The sequence below is a fragment of the Micropterus salmoides genome, unplaced genomic scaffold, assembly GCF_014851395.1.
Source record: "Micropterus salmoides isolate LMB-PRFRI ecotype aquatic unplaced genomic scaffold, ASM1485139v1 Ms_hic_scaffold_14, whole genome shotgun sequence".
NCBI lineage: Eukaryota > Metazoa > Chordata > Actinopteri > Centrarchiformes > Centrarchidae > Micropterus > Micropterus salmoides.
In genome coordinates, this window is record NW_024040485.1 from 10920103 (window position 1) to 10934459 (window position 14357).

A 14357-nucleotide genomic window follows, 5' to 3' on the forward strand; every position below is an offset into this window, starting at 1 on the left:
TGGATATAAGAGGCACTCTGAAGGAAAAGAAAAGCACAGACTCTCACCTTGCATCAGATTGTAGAGAGGAGCGATGTTATCAAACTAATTTGAGCAAGAATTGTAAGACATAAATAAAAAGCAAGTTGTGTAATTGCACTGCAGCCCCCCTCCCACTCCTCTCAGATTTAAGAGTGAACCACAGAAGGGACGAGTGGAACCTGGGCCTCACACTGGCGATTTCATAAGCTGGACTGACCAGTATCAAAGTCAGGAAATCTTGTGAGCTACTTGTTGGTAGCTGTCCAGCTCAGCTTGATGGAAAAATTCACTTAATAATGAAAGCTTATATATTAGTGGCAGTGTGAATTGATTTAGCCAAGGCTGGCAGTTGATAAAATGCCTATATAACTGAAGCATGTGTGTTGTTACAGATTGCATAATCCATACTTTCAGCAAGCCCCAGCTTGGGCCTCTTATGTATTCGAGACACAGAGTTAAGCAACCTTTTTTTTGTGAACTTTGAAAAACCTGCTTACTGCTGTTCTATAGGTATCTCCAAAATCCTTTTCTAACAATCTGAATGAAAAAAATGTTCCATCTGCTGCACGATGAAAAAGATCTTTAACACGTTTATCAAGTTGTGACCCTATTTCCTAACAAAGATGTTAACTGGAAATGACATATGTCTGTGCTTCATTTGTCTATTTGACTGTGGCGTTTATAGTGTTTTAGTAAATGTTTTATATTTATGGTACTTCGTTTTGTTAAGTATGTTGTAACGTCACACCTTGACGCCTTGGCTTGTGTTCAGTCCATGTGTCATGATTTTGTTTTGTAATCAACTCACCAAATATTTCTAAATTAGATTACAATGGGTTAAATGAAAGAAATGTATTCAAAATCTAAATAATGCTTAACAGCTCCATTATGGGGAATTCAAATGTATTTGGCTATATCAATTAATGCTCAAGTGGGAGTGATTGATTTTCATGTTTTTCTTCTATAACAGAGTGCAAGTCGAAATACATTGCATTAGTTTTGGTGCAGAATTGAAAAATAAGATTATCCCCTAAATTGCTCCACTGTGTCCATTCTTTTTCTTGTCTGATCATTGAGAAAAAAATGCTTCATGGTTCAACGTCACACCTGTTGCACTGTGAGCTCACCAAGGCAAGTTCGTAACAACATGTCTTGTAATAAAATTAACTCAAGTCAAAAGTTTTATCATTAGTTGTATTTGTAAATATTTATGCTACATTGTATTATCCTGTAATTTCATATGAAATAACATAGATTTATATGTTATATATATTTTTCTCATACAAAACGAACAAGGGTGTATGTCGTATCTGACTACTTGGAGAGGAAACAGTTGCTATTTGGGAAACAAGTTAAAAATCTTTATCATGCAGCAGACAGGATGTTGTTTTATCCATATTAGTCTTTGAAGATACTGAAAATACATTCAGAACAGTGGTAAGGGCTGCTTAATGACCTTTTAGGTTTTTTGAACATCTCTGGTTATTTATTTTTCCAAAAAAACAGTTGCTGAGCCCTGTGAGTCAAATGTAATGGCAATATGTAAGAGGCAACACCTGTGGTAGACTTCCAGCTTGGCTCACCTCAGATTGTGTGTTGAGGTCTCAGGTGGCAGGGTTGTCAGACTGCAGCGTTTTGTTTTGCAATGATAAAACATCACGGGAGCGTGATATAGTAATGGCTCACCAAGAAGCCACCGGCAGCCTGTTGTTATTTACCTCACTGGTCAGAGCGGGTCTCAGCAGTCGGCAACCTGGCGCCTTTTGATTTACGCCTCCCGATAAGGAGAGCTTTGTAAGGTGATGAAACTGTCAACCCTCCTACCACCTCAGACAAAAAACGACACACACAAACTCTAAAGTACCAAAGTATGTTTGACATGTACACAATGGAATGATTTCTGCACTTGTCCACCTTAACAGTGGCTGTCTAATCCTGGTTGACAGGTTCACATTTGAAAATTATATAGAGCTTGAAAATTGAGTAATCTGGCACACCTGCAATCTTTCACATTGACCACACAGGCAGAGAGAAGTCTTGTTGTGTCAGATCTTTACCCTTGACATTGTTAAAAGGAAATGTGCTTGTTATTGTGCTCTCACACTTTAGAGGTAATAATTACCTCACTGCCAGCATTGGCGGAGAGAATCATTTAAAGGCGAGTGCAGCTGGTGGGCAACCAAATCACAAAATGATCTTTGGTACAGAGCCATTTCTTAACAGGATACCCATCAAACAATCCCAAGAGGGAACTTTGCGGTTATACGCTCTCTCTTTTACTCACTTTCATTCTATTTAAAGATCTGGGGCTTGAACTTCTTTGGTTTCATTTTATTCCCTGCTGTGTTGTACTGTATTGTCTATGTGCTGCACTTGCCATGCCAGTCCTACCAAAACAGCTGGCACATCTGATAACCCACTCTACCCCTGGCTCTACTTACAAGACATTTGTAGGAGAGCCTCTACTGTTGAGGATGACTTTTTCCCAGGAAGGTTGCACCTCTTAAGCACCTCTTGAATATACTCTGGAACGGACGTGCACATGGACAGCTGCGTTCCCCACGGATGCAGACTACTTCTGTAAATACTACTTTCTGCAGTCAGCTTGGCAGACTCGTTCCACACATGCGCAGTAGATCGGTTGGTGCCCTGGTAGCGTAGTTGGTGAGCGCACAGGTCCGCGCGGTCATAAAAAATGGGAGGCACTCGGATGTCCACACAGACCTCACGCGCCCTCTGATGACGACTTTTTCGTCACATGGACCCTAGCGGACCCTCGCAGACACACAGACGCGGAAAGTATAATCCTTGCTTTAGAGTCGTAGCAATGTCACCGTCTAACCGCTGTAATATCTAATCCTGTTCAACTGAAGAGGTGACAAACCTCTCTTAATTAACTGTAAATGCAGCCAAGAGCCTTTCAAAGTTGAATGGCTCTATGCGGAAAAATGCCTTGAGCTGAAACTGTTGTCAGAATTTAAGCTTGTTTGCCTTTCGATGTTCCCTTAAGAGCAGGAGCATGTTGTATTATGCCATTATTTCACCCATTAAGAAGACATTTTTGAAAGTTGTTTTGTGTGTCTGGTCTGTCTTAAAACTGCCAATTTAAACTGTCAGTTTGGACTCTGCATTTTTTGGCTCTGCAGTTAGTTTTAGTCTAGGTTGGAAAACACAGAACAGCGAAACCTTGAAAAGGGAAGTGTTGCAATCACAGAGTGTTTGTGTTCGTGCTTTCTGAGGCCTCTATGAGGCCCAGTGATAATATATACAGTCAGTTTAACAGCCTGTACCCCCCCACATCCATCTCCTTCACACGATCAGTAGTGTCAATGCCTGTTGATGCTTGCAGCTATAGCAAAGGCTTGTGGGTTTGTACATTGTGCCACTGAGCACACAGTGGACAGACAGTGACGCTCAGACTATTTTAGATTATCTATTTCACATTTGAGCCCATTCACAGCCCACCTTCACCTACTCCCCCGGGGTCTCATTTATAAACAGTGCAAGAATCTTCACGGGAAAATGTGCGGTCCTGTAAGTAAACTCTGAACCATGCGTACGCACAAAGAGGAGAAATGAGAAACGGCGATTCACATGGCAGAAGGATGAAACGGTGAATAGGCCTTTCTGAATAAACAACACCCGTTTGAGTGACTTTCCCTGAAGTGTGCACAAAAACCAACACAATTTAAAATAATTTGCATTTACATGTTGTACAGTTTAATCAGGAATTATATTAATTAATAGGCTACTTGCATGCAGTGCAATTCATTCTCATAAATAAGGTGAACAGGAGGACAAATAGCATTTAAATTGATGCCGTTTTCAATGCGTCAGTCAAGCAAATACGAGAGCATAATTTCATGTATTGTTATCACATATTCGTTGCCTTGTCAAGCTAAACGCTATGCACCAGCGTGTGGATGTGATGTACTGCTTGTAAAAATACAGCACTATTTTATTAAGCAAATCTTTCAGCTCAAGCTGACCATTTATAGACAACTATGGGGAGTGTAAAGGGTCGGACATGGAGCTCCCTCACATGCGCCACATTTCAAGTTGATTGTGCTTTATTAAGGGAACTTGCTTACAGATGTGCGTACGCACGGTCTGAATATTTTTTGGCATATGCTATTTTTGGCTTTTGGGTGTACGTACACTTTTAGTGAGGATTCTACGCACAGTTTTGTTAATGAGACCCCTGGTCTGTCCTTACTTTTCCTTGCTATAGCCTATGCTTAAACCACCTCATTAAGCAGATCATCTGAAATATTATCGGTTAGCCTGAATATGCAGGGTAAGAAGGGGGAGGAGCTGTGGCTTTTAAATTGCGAAGTTATGATGAGGGATCAGTGGTCAATGACTGTCAGCCATTGGCCCAACCTCAAAATAATATCTATCTAGATATATTATGAGGACAATGAAATGCCATCATTGGCACACACAGTGACGTCACAGGTCAGCTGTCGGATAATGACAAATTTGAAATTTCTTCTCAAATGTAAGAAGCAGTATGGACTTCCTTTACGTCTGCCCGACTTTGATAGTGGTCTGATCAGACCGTCTTCAGATTTCACCCAGTGGATCTGAAAACATCTGATCGGGTGTCGTCTTCAGATGTATTGAAAACCCAAAGATATTGACTTTACAGAGAATTATGACAATGAAAAGCAGCAAATACACTCATCTTGTTTGAAAAATTACTGAAATGACAAACCAACCAAAGTTGCTGATTATTTTTCTGTTGATTGATTTATCAATTAATGATTATTCAGCTCTACTGTACATTTTTCCTTATCCAGATAAGCTATCCAGACACAGATTGTATTCTACTGACACTTGCCTTGATTTTACTACTATTCAACTGGGGCATAAAAGTCCAAACAAGGGTAAAGGTGTTAGTTTATCTTTTAATGATTAGCCACAAATCACTGTATGAGACCAAAATCAACAACTTTAACTGCTCACAAGTATTTGAGTGTTCTGATTTAGGGACATATCACCCAATGCAATCTGCATGACACACAGACAATACTTTACCATTGGGAAATGTGAGCCTATTAACTGTATGACTGCACTGACACAGTTTGTCTCTCAGCTTCTTCTACTGTATCACATGGTCTTCATAAGCACATTAAGTTTGCTGAGATGGAGATGTATTTGTTGACATCAAGCTCAGGTGTTATGATGTTATCCGTAGCACTTGCAGGACTATTCATCCGTGCTGGCTTAAAGTTACGCATGACTGCTGATGAAGAGAGTGTTATACAGTCGAAAGCTCTGGAAAAGGTCTATAGAAAAAATGTCTCTGTCTGAGTTAAGTACATAAATGCTATACAAATGAGCTTTGCCTTGTTTTAGTTGGATAAATTCATTGTAGGTTTCAGTCTTTTCTTTGGATATAATACTGATGATTAAAAGATAAAATTAGATTTTAAGATCTCGCCAGTGTGACTACAATCCCTGTTGATATTATAAGGTTTTTCCTTCCTCACAATGTTGCTGAAATGGGGAATGATCATACTGCTCCTTTTTTAAATTAACCTTAAAAGTTCATCTGTCTCAGTGGTGAAGGCAGTGAGAGTCCCCCGATGGCATTGCTCAATGAAAATCTGCTTCTGTAATTGACGATTCAGAGCGCCGTGGCTGTGTTTTCAGTCTCCCTGGCTCAAATTAGGTGATGTATGCAGAGCTGGAGCTGGCCTAGTCACCATAGTAACCTTTTGTGATGTCTCCCAGTTCTTTTTCCCTACAATACAGGGAGCATTTCAATTCTGAGATGCAGCTGGTTTGTTCTGCTTGAGTTATGTCATGTCGTCACAGGCTGAGTTTTAGCGCTCTACTCTAAAACAACAAAAAGCAGAGTTTAAAAAAAACTTTGTGCTCCTGCCAAAGTTTTGTTTCTAAACTAAGTGTTAACACATGGAGAAGTCTGCTCAGTTCTTTCTCTGCTGCCGCTCTAAAATTCCTCACTTACACACCAGGGCTGCCATGTTCCAGTTTCCAATGTGAGCCACTATCGGAAAGGACTGAGTGTATTAAATTCTCTATTGGGAATGTGGTGCTAAAAATACTGGCCTGGCTGAAAGTGTACACTGATAGGAGCCTGGACTCACTGCCCTGTGATGATTTGCCTTCTCCACAGGGCCGCTCAGCACTCTGCTGGCTGACTTAACTGTGACTACAGAACCACTGTCCCCTCGTATTGTCCACCGCCAGCGTCTTTATCTATTAAACTATTTTGTTTGAGTATGTGTGGGTTCTTATATGAGAAAGAGGGAGGCTCCTTGTAGATGTAAATATGTTCCTTGATCGATTTTACATTATAGGCTACATTTGCTCCAGGCTCCTCCAGCAGTTGCCGTCTATTTGATAGAAAATGTTTTATTTGGAGGTGGATGTGTTGAATTTACTGGTTTGTGGGATGCCATTCACATGCACACACTTTGGCTGTACTCCCCAGACCACAAAGAGAACTGCAGATGTCAATGTAGTTTAAAAGGACAAATGTACTTCTTAAAAAGCCAAGATGCTTTTAATAGCTTGCTGTTTAAACCCATGTTAGGACATTTTGTGTGTACTTTAAACAAGCCTCAAAGTTGTAGGCTGAACTCTAGATTACTCTGCTGGTTAAGGTCTTGGATTAAAAAGCCTGTTGAGATTGGGTGGTGTGTGTGCGCGTGTGTGCGTGCGTGCATGCCGGTTGTCTTATACTGTTATATAACAGAAGGTGTAAAATGAGCTGCTGCCATAAAGAGGTGCTCGCCTAGCTGTTATACTTTTTACCCCACATGGCTGACCAGTTTGCCTAATGTGACAACCTCAACGGTGAGTTGGTAGGTAAACAAATACTGTCCTCTCACTGGGTGCACCCATGACTTGTGAACTGTAAAATTGGGCCTGGAATGTCCCACGTTGCACCTGCAGAGGAAAACGTCTCTATTATTACCATTACTCGTGTTATGTCACTCAAAGCATATGTGTGAGAGTTTGGTTAATTTCCAGAAGAGAGAGTTGAGGAAATCATCATTACTGTCAGCTCTCTCCGTACAGACTGCCCTGAATGGAATACTGTTATATTTTGTAGGGGGTTTCCGCATCATGAGTTGTAGTACAGTTTACATTAGGGATGCACCGATTGTAAGGCCACCGAAAGTAATAGGCTGAAAATATGGCGCTTTTCCATTACCAGTACCAGCTCGACTCGACTCAGTTTGTCCGTTTACCCCTCTATATAGCTGGTCATCATAACGACGCCACACACAACTAATGAAAACTATACAGCTGTGTATTTTCCTCTGCCGTTGTTGCTGCAGCGGTCTGTGTGAAGGTGGGAGCAGAGGACTCTGTGAGCGGGCGGCTGGCCGGCCTCGGGAGCTCCTCCCGCAGGTTGGCACAGGCTTCACCCGCCGCGGAGCTCCTCAACTCTGAAAACTTTCAAGCACATTTTTGTTCCGCCTTCACTTTTCGTAAAATTGTCAATATTCGAAATCTACACAGCTGATTTCTCACCTCAGAACTTCTCAGAAGTGGATTTAGTGATAAAATTACGTGCGAAAACTGTAAAATATAAAACTTTCTGCTGCTGGCCTCTGTCTGGCGCGCGCAATGATGATGCAGTGAATAGTGACGATTCTCTCTGACCAATCAGTAATGCTGTGTTTTCATGTCACATTTTATTATCGCCTCAGCTCGCCTGGAACCTGATAAGAAAAAAAAGTACCTGGAAGCAGGTACAGGTACAACTTTTCCACCATGGAAAACCAAACAAAGGCGAGTCGAGCTGGTAAAGGGGCTATAGCAAAAAAACACTTTCGGTGTTCGGCCTAATAAGTCAAAAGACCGATTACATTTTACCGAACAATTACATTGACATGTCGGCAGTGTGGAAGCATTTTAAAGTGTCAGAGAAAGATGCAAAAACGGCCCAGAGCGAGCTGACAGGCAGGTTAGCGACTTTAACATTATGGCGATTTTCTTCTTCTTCTCTTTACAAAGACAAGTGTTGCAGTATGAGAGTCCTACCTGAAGAGAGGCTGTGAAGTCTTCATATTGCGCTATACGAGAACGTTCTTTATCAAATTACGTCGGACTTGATGAATTTAGCGTGAGGAGACACATGTGACGACGTCCAGTTTTTAAAATAAGGTGTCTGTACAGGATGGAAATAAGATTAATTGGATTATATTCACAGAAAGTATAAAACATATACATGTGTACATTAAAAGTAAATGGACACATGTAATTTACTTTACACCAAGTAAAAAAACACTTTTTGACAATTTAATTTATGCAGTGGTAAAAAAAAAACGTACTTATTCGGCAAATTTTTTCATTATATTCGGTTTCGGCTTTTCATTTCGGTGCATCCCTAGTTTGCATTCATCCAGAGCTGGAACAACAAGTTGATTAATCAATTAAGTATTTGATAATCAATCGATTTTCATTTCTTAAAGCAGTGAGATTTGGGTTAGTGGTTAAACAAAACAAGTAATTCAAACGGCCTAGCATCTAAAAAATTGTGCTGTGCATTTTTAAAAATTATATTCTGATACGCAATAGACCAAAGGATAGATTGAAAAGAAAATTGACAGATAAATAATAGTTGCAGCTCTACATTAATCTCTTGTACTGCGTCATTGTTATATAGTAGAATTTCAAATGATTGAGATGGTACATATGCGGCCTGTTTGTGCAATCGCATAGTTAAGGAATTTCTCAACAAACGAGATCATGTGTCTGAGCGAGGACTGGCAAAACCACAAATCTACTACTGGTGCAATACGCAGCCACTAGTGCTTCAATTCCATCCTAGACAAATATTCTTCATGCGTTCGCTAATGTTTTTTATGGTCTTCAGTTACAGAAGCAACTCCACAAATCAACTCTGTGTTACCAAGGACGAGCACAGCCTCATTCTGATGACAGCACTCCATATTAGACTGTGGCTCACAGCCAGATATGTGGTTGCTAAACAAAATGTCAGTGAAGATGGTCTGGTCTTCATCAAAGCAAGATTCATAACCACATATTTTTCAGTGAAATAACCCCCCTAATTATCAAGAGAGCTATTTATTCTCCCCTCCTTGAGACTGTCTGACTTCAACCCTGTTTTTCCAGTTTGCAGAGCAGACATCTTGCCTAACGCGTCAGTCACGTTCAGCAGTTGGAATCCGCCAACAACTGGACAAGATAAATTGCCGTCGGGATTTGTTTTTTCTGCTGTTCATGTCCAAGATTCATAACATTTCCTATTCATAAGGCAATACTGTTCAATCACCCACTTTATTGTATATCTCTCTATGTTTGAGCCTGTTGAGTCATGCTAAAGAACCAGTGTTTTTCTTTTGTCTTTTCAGTTTGCCCAAGTAAGGACATCCGGAACAATGTGACCAACCTGCAGATGCTTGAGAACTGCACAGTGATCGAAGGCCATCTGAAGATCTTACTCATGTTCAAGACCAAGCCCGAGGATTTCCGAGGCCTCAGTTTCCCCAAACTGATAGTGGTCACCGACTACCTGTTGCTCTTCAGGGTCTACGGCCTGGAGAGCCTCTCTGATCTCTTCCCCTACCTAACTGTGATCAGAGGCAACAATCTCTTCTTCAACTATGCTCTAGTGATGTTCGAGATGCTCCAGCTGCGAGAGATTGGCCTCCATAGCTTGATGAACATCACCCGAGGAGCCGTGAGAATTGAGAAGAACCCAGATCTCTGCTATCTCTCTACTCTGGACTGGTCTAAAATCTCTGACTCGGTGGAAGACAACTACATCATGGCTAACAAGAATGACAGAGAATGTGGTGACGTGTGCCCAGGGGCGCCCATCGGAAAAACCACCTGCCAGACGACCACCATCAACGGACACTTCAGTGAACGCTGCTGGACGCAGAGCCACTGTCAAAGAAGTAAGCAGTCTTTTGTTTTAATTCTCTAAGTCATGTAATATATTTGACCTTTGCGATTCTGTACTGTAGAACTGCAAACCGTCATACTGCCTAGCCCCGATCCAGGATCATCATACTACATGTCACAGTTGTGGATGGCTTTCAGAGGGAACCTGAACATTTCAGAGATGGAATGCATTCCTCCTAGCAATTGATGAGACTACGGTTTTAATCAGTTATTTAACTGCAATATAGTTTCCATGGACCAGTGGCAGGACCGAACACGCTTTCTTTGTCTTTCTTTCAACTCACCAAACTTTGCACATAATTCAGACGCGGCGAAGAATTGAGTATTTTATGCGTTTTGCGCATGGCTGTGGGAGCAGGTGAGCCGCAATTGAAACCAACATCTGCACCCTGTGTGTTCACTTTTGCTTTACCTGGTCCGTGCATAAAATATCCACTGCGACTTGTAACGTAAGTAAGTCTATAAATTTTTTTTACCGAGTGAAGTCTGTGCAAGAACACATGCACATAAGAAGACTGTTGCCCCCCTGCGCACGTGCGCACACCTGCGACCCGATGACATCGTCCATCCCGATGTTTCATTGTAGACATCGTCCAATTTGAAATTTTGGAAACATCGCCCAACCCAAACGTGTATCATGTTGGATTTTTTACACACTCCGTACTTGAACACACCCCTCAGATCTGCACCAAACTTTACATTATTGATAACAGTCATGCCCCAAACACCTCTACATGCCAATATCCAGTTATAGTCATAGTTCCAAGTGCTATGTAGCGCGCCACAAAGGGGACACAGGAAGTGATGATTGACACCTTTTGTGCAGTGTCCAAAGCGCGTGGCAAATTCACGGCTGCAGCGCGTGGCAAATTCACGGCTGCACCGGCAGAGCTCCAGAATCTTCAAAGCGGCCGCCTCACACCTCAACATACTACATTTGCGAGGGTCCGCCCAATGCTGCTTGCAGCTTTAATTGAATTTTATTTTCAATTATGAGTTTGACTTCCATCGATTTTATCAAAACAAGATAAAACGATTATAGTGCTGCATTACGTTTTGAGAATGGTGCTCTCTTGTGTTATAAATCCAGCGCACCCTTTTCCTTCACAGTGGTGGCTCTTGCCCCTCCCTGAAAGTCCAAACTCACTCTCAGCCAGACTGTGGCATGTTTAGTGCAGCTCAAGCCAAGATAACCGTTGCTATAACTGCTAAAATGTGATAGTCACTTTTATTTGCTTAAGCCTACGTCATTTTATATTACATAATTTAGCCTAGCGCCAGAATTTTCCTCTACTCATAGCTTAACAAAATACATCTTGTTTATACTTTTCTTACTCAAAGTTGGTTTAAGTAACTTTATCTCCCAACAGAACACCACTAATGAATTTCAGTTTTTACAACGTAACAAGTTGTAATCACCTTGAGTAGTTCACCTGTCTCTCCTCTGCTCTACTCCGTGTGTGTGTGCTGAGCCCATGTATCATGTTTCCTAAGTCAATTAGTGTGTGGGAAACACTGGTTTAAATAATTCTGATATCAATATTGACCAAAATAATCGCGACAGCAAATTTTACAAATGGAGTGACTGAAATGTTTGTATTCATTGATTGCTAATGACCAGTAGCAGCTCTTTGCATAGTTCTTCTCTTCTTTTCACAGCACATCATTATTTCCAATCCTGTTTATTTTTTGCCAAATGTACAACCAGTCTAACATTTACAGAATTAAACTCTCATTTGGACCAAATAATAGCACAGATGTCACTGAAATAGTTTGTTCGTATCAGAATTATGGATGAATCACAGCCTAAAAGTTGGTTTGCCAAAAGTTGTTTCCCTTTTTGGTGTTGAAATGTCAGCTGTGTAATTTGCTCAGGTTTAGTTAAGTGGGCCAAGTTCTACACACTATTATGTGACGTAACACCACGCCACTTCTTTGAACACTTGCTCTTAATAAACTGTAGCGTTGTCATTGCTCATGTTGTGTGGAGGCAGTAAAGAGACAAGCCCGTCCATTTCTCACTGCAAAAGCGTTCAAGTTCAAGTGCTGAGAAGAATTTGGCGCATGGGTGCTGTCTGAACACCTTGGCTCGCGCCATTATGCAACACTGCGTTCATTAGTTTAACAGCTCTTTTGAACGAGCTTCTCTACACATATCTGCTTTATCAGGCTCTTTATTAATGTTTGTTTTGTGTGGTGGCTGCATGCAGTTTCTGTTGAGTTCAGCGACATCCATTATTATGCTCGTCCCATTGACCCTTAATGTTTTCCGTTAATGACTTTGTGCTTGAGGTGATTGCTCATAAGTTGTCACACATCCTTGAAGACATTTGCAGAACAGGCTCAGAAGGCCTATTGTCAAACTGACAGGGTTCCCATGCATCCTGGAAAACATGGAAATCTATTTTCCAGCCATGGAAAACACCTGTTAAATGAGAGAAAAAAATCAAATGTCCTTGAAAATCTTGTGATGTCCTGGAAAATTAGTTTACAAGCATGCAAACTCCTCACCTTTTGCTGTTTCCAAAATGGGCCAAATATGTGATTTGTGTAGATCTGATGAGAATTTTTTTTTTCTGCATTTACCCGTCCACTCCAGCATTAGCTTGCAAATTTACAGCTGGCTCTGCTTAACCAATTGTCACTCTGAATGCCTCAACCTGACAGCCAATTGAAGTAAGACATAAGTAAGCTAGCTTACAATGTTAATTTTCCTGTCAGATACAGTAATGTTGCCAACGTTTATAAGTTAGCCCACTGTTAATAGTAAATCATGTTAGCAAAGCTAATTGTTAATTTATGGAGACCAGCGACATCAACCTGGATTTAATGTTCTGAAAAATAGCTTGCAGTAATAAATGTTGAATGACAAATAAAAATGCTTTGAGAAAGGTTTATTTGCATTTATTGGTTTATTTATTTAACTTTAACAAAAATAGGGGTCTACTTACTAAGCTATAAAATCATATTCTGTTATAGTGTTAGATTTTGTCATGACTTGAATTGTCGCCTGCCACGTGAATTTTGTTTCCCTTTATATAAATAAAAGCATTTCTAACATAAATTGTTACGGGGAAAAAATCACCAGAATGAACAAAATTAAGTGTTAAATGCTCAAAATGTTCTGGAGGAGGACCCCCAGACCCCAACTTATAAATTCCAGCATTGCTGATTTCTATAAGTAGTGGTAAAATATCACCACATCTTGTTCTTGTGACAATCGTGTATTGTATTGTCTCATGAGCTAAGAGTATCTTCTCACCCCTAATCTGAGCTCTTATGTCCCCACCACTTTTCATCACAAAGATCTTTCGCTTGTTGCAGTACACAAATGTCTGTTATCTATGAAACATGTAAGCTTAAAACAAAAGCATTAAATCAAGGCAAGATCAATTTGTCATAATTTCAATGCACATAATGGATGATTTCATAGATAAGTTATAGCCACAGGCTGCACGGCTTTAAAAATCGGACTTATGCAGAGAGAAACATATTAGTGTATGATGTGATCCCTGTCTGTCATACCAGCTAGATCGTCACTGAAAATGTCCTGGAGAAGTCCTAGAAAATGATCTCTAGAAAAGGGTGGGAACCCTGAACTGTGGAGATGTGGTGAATGTTAAGTGTTTTAAAAAAACGTCTCACAGCAGAGTTGATTTCCTAATTGTGTGAGATGATGATGATTCAAGATCAGGCATTGACTAGCAAGCTCCGATCTCCAGTCATAGGCCTGTGGTCTTGTGGTCTGGGACCTGCGGTTCTTTGCCTACTTTCACTAAAGCATGAAAAGATCCGTTAAGCCTTAGCTAGAACCACAGGACAGAGAGCAAGGCATTCAGTGTCCTCTTCAGATGTACCCTTTCAGTGCTTTTAATAGCGCTACTTTAGTTCTTAAAGTAAGCTACGTTTCCCTAACTTGTTGCAGACTTTATTTCTGTCCTCTTCTGGTCTCAGATCTGCTGTAGATTTTACACAATAACACACATTATAAAGAAACATAGATGCTGGATCTGATATCAAAAGAGGCAGAGTAGATCTCACTCAAATAGAGCATTGTGACTGCATTAATTTTGATTCCAAAAAGTGTCTTTTGGCTTTCAACTGAAAAAGGTGATTGCAGGTTGCACGCTCTTTATGCAGTCTGCACACCAACAGAAAATAAAGCTGTAGAACCACGAGGCTTGGCTTACATCCCATGTTTGGAGTCACAACAGGGGTAATTTGAGCCTCTCTCAGGGCAGCCACTGCTAATTTCCCCCTCCTTTTTACACCAAACTAGGTGCATCCATTAAGCAAAGTGGCAAAGCAAGGTTGTATGATTGCTCATTACCAAAACTGATTAGATTTGACTACAGGCTCACACAAACACACATCATGTGATCAGCTTGTTATAATAGCAAATACAAGACATCATCCAGTGA

The 14357-nt window shown here is 40.7% G+C and overlaps 1 protein-coding gene across 5 annotated transcripts in view; it reads left to right on the forward strand.

Annotated features, from left to right (window-relative positions):
* insra (insulin receptor a) overlaps positions 1-14357 on the forward strand; it is a 56607-nt gene that overhangs the window by 2884 nt on the left and 39366 nt on the right. For all 5 annotated transcript variants that reach the window (XM_038717605.1, XM_038717606.1, XM_038717607.1 and 2 more), the window contains exon 2: positions 9381-9929. In XM_038717605.1, coding sequence (XP_038573533.1) covers positions 9381-9929 — 549 coding nt within the window. The remainder of the gene's footprint in view (positions 1-9380; positions 9930-14357) is intronic.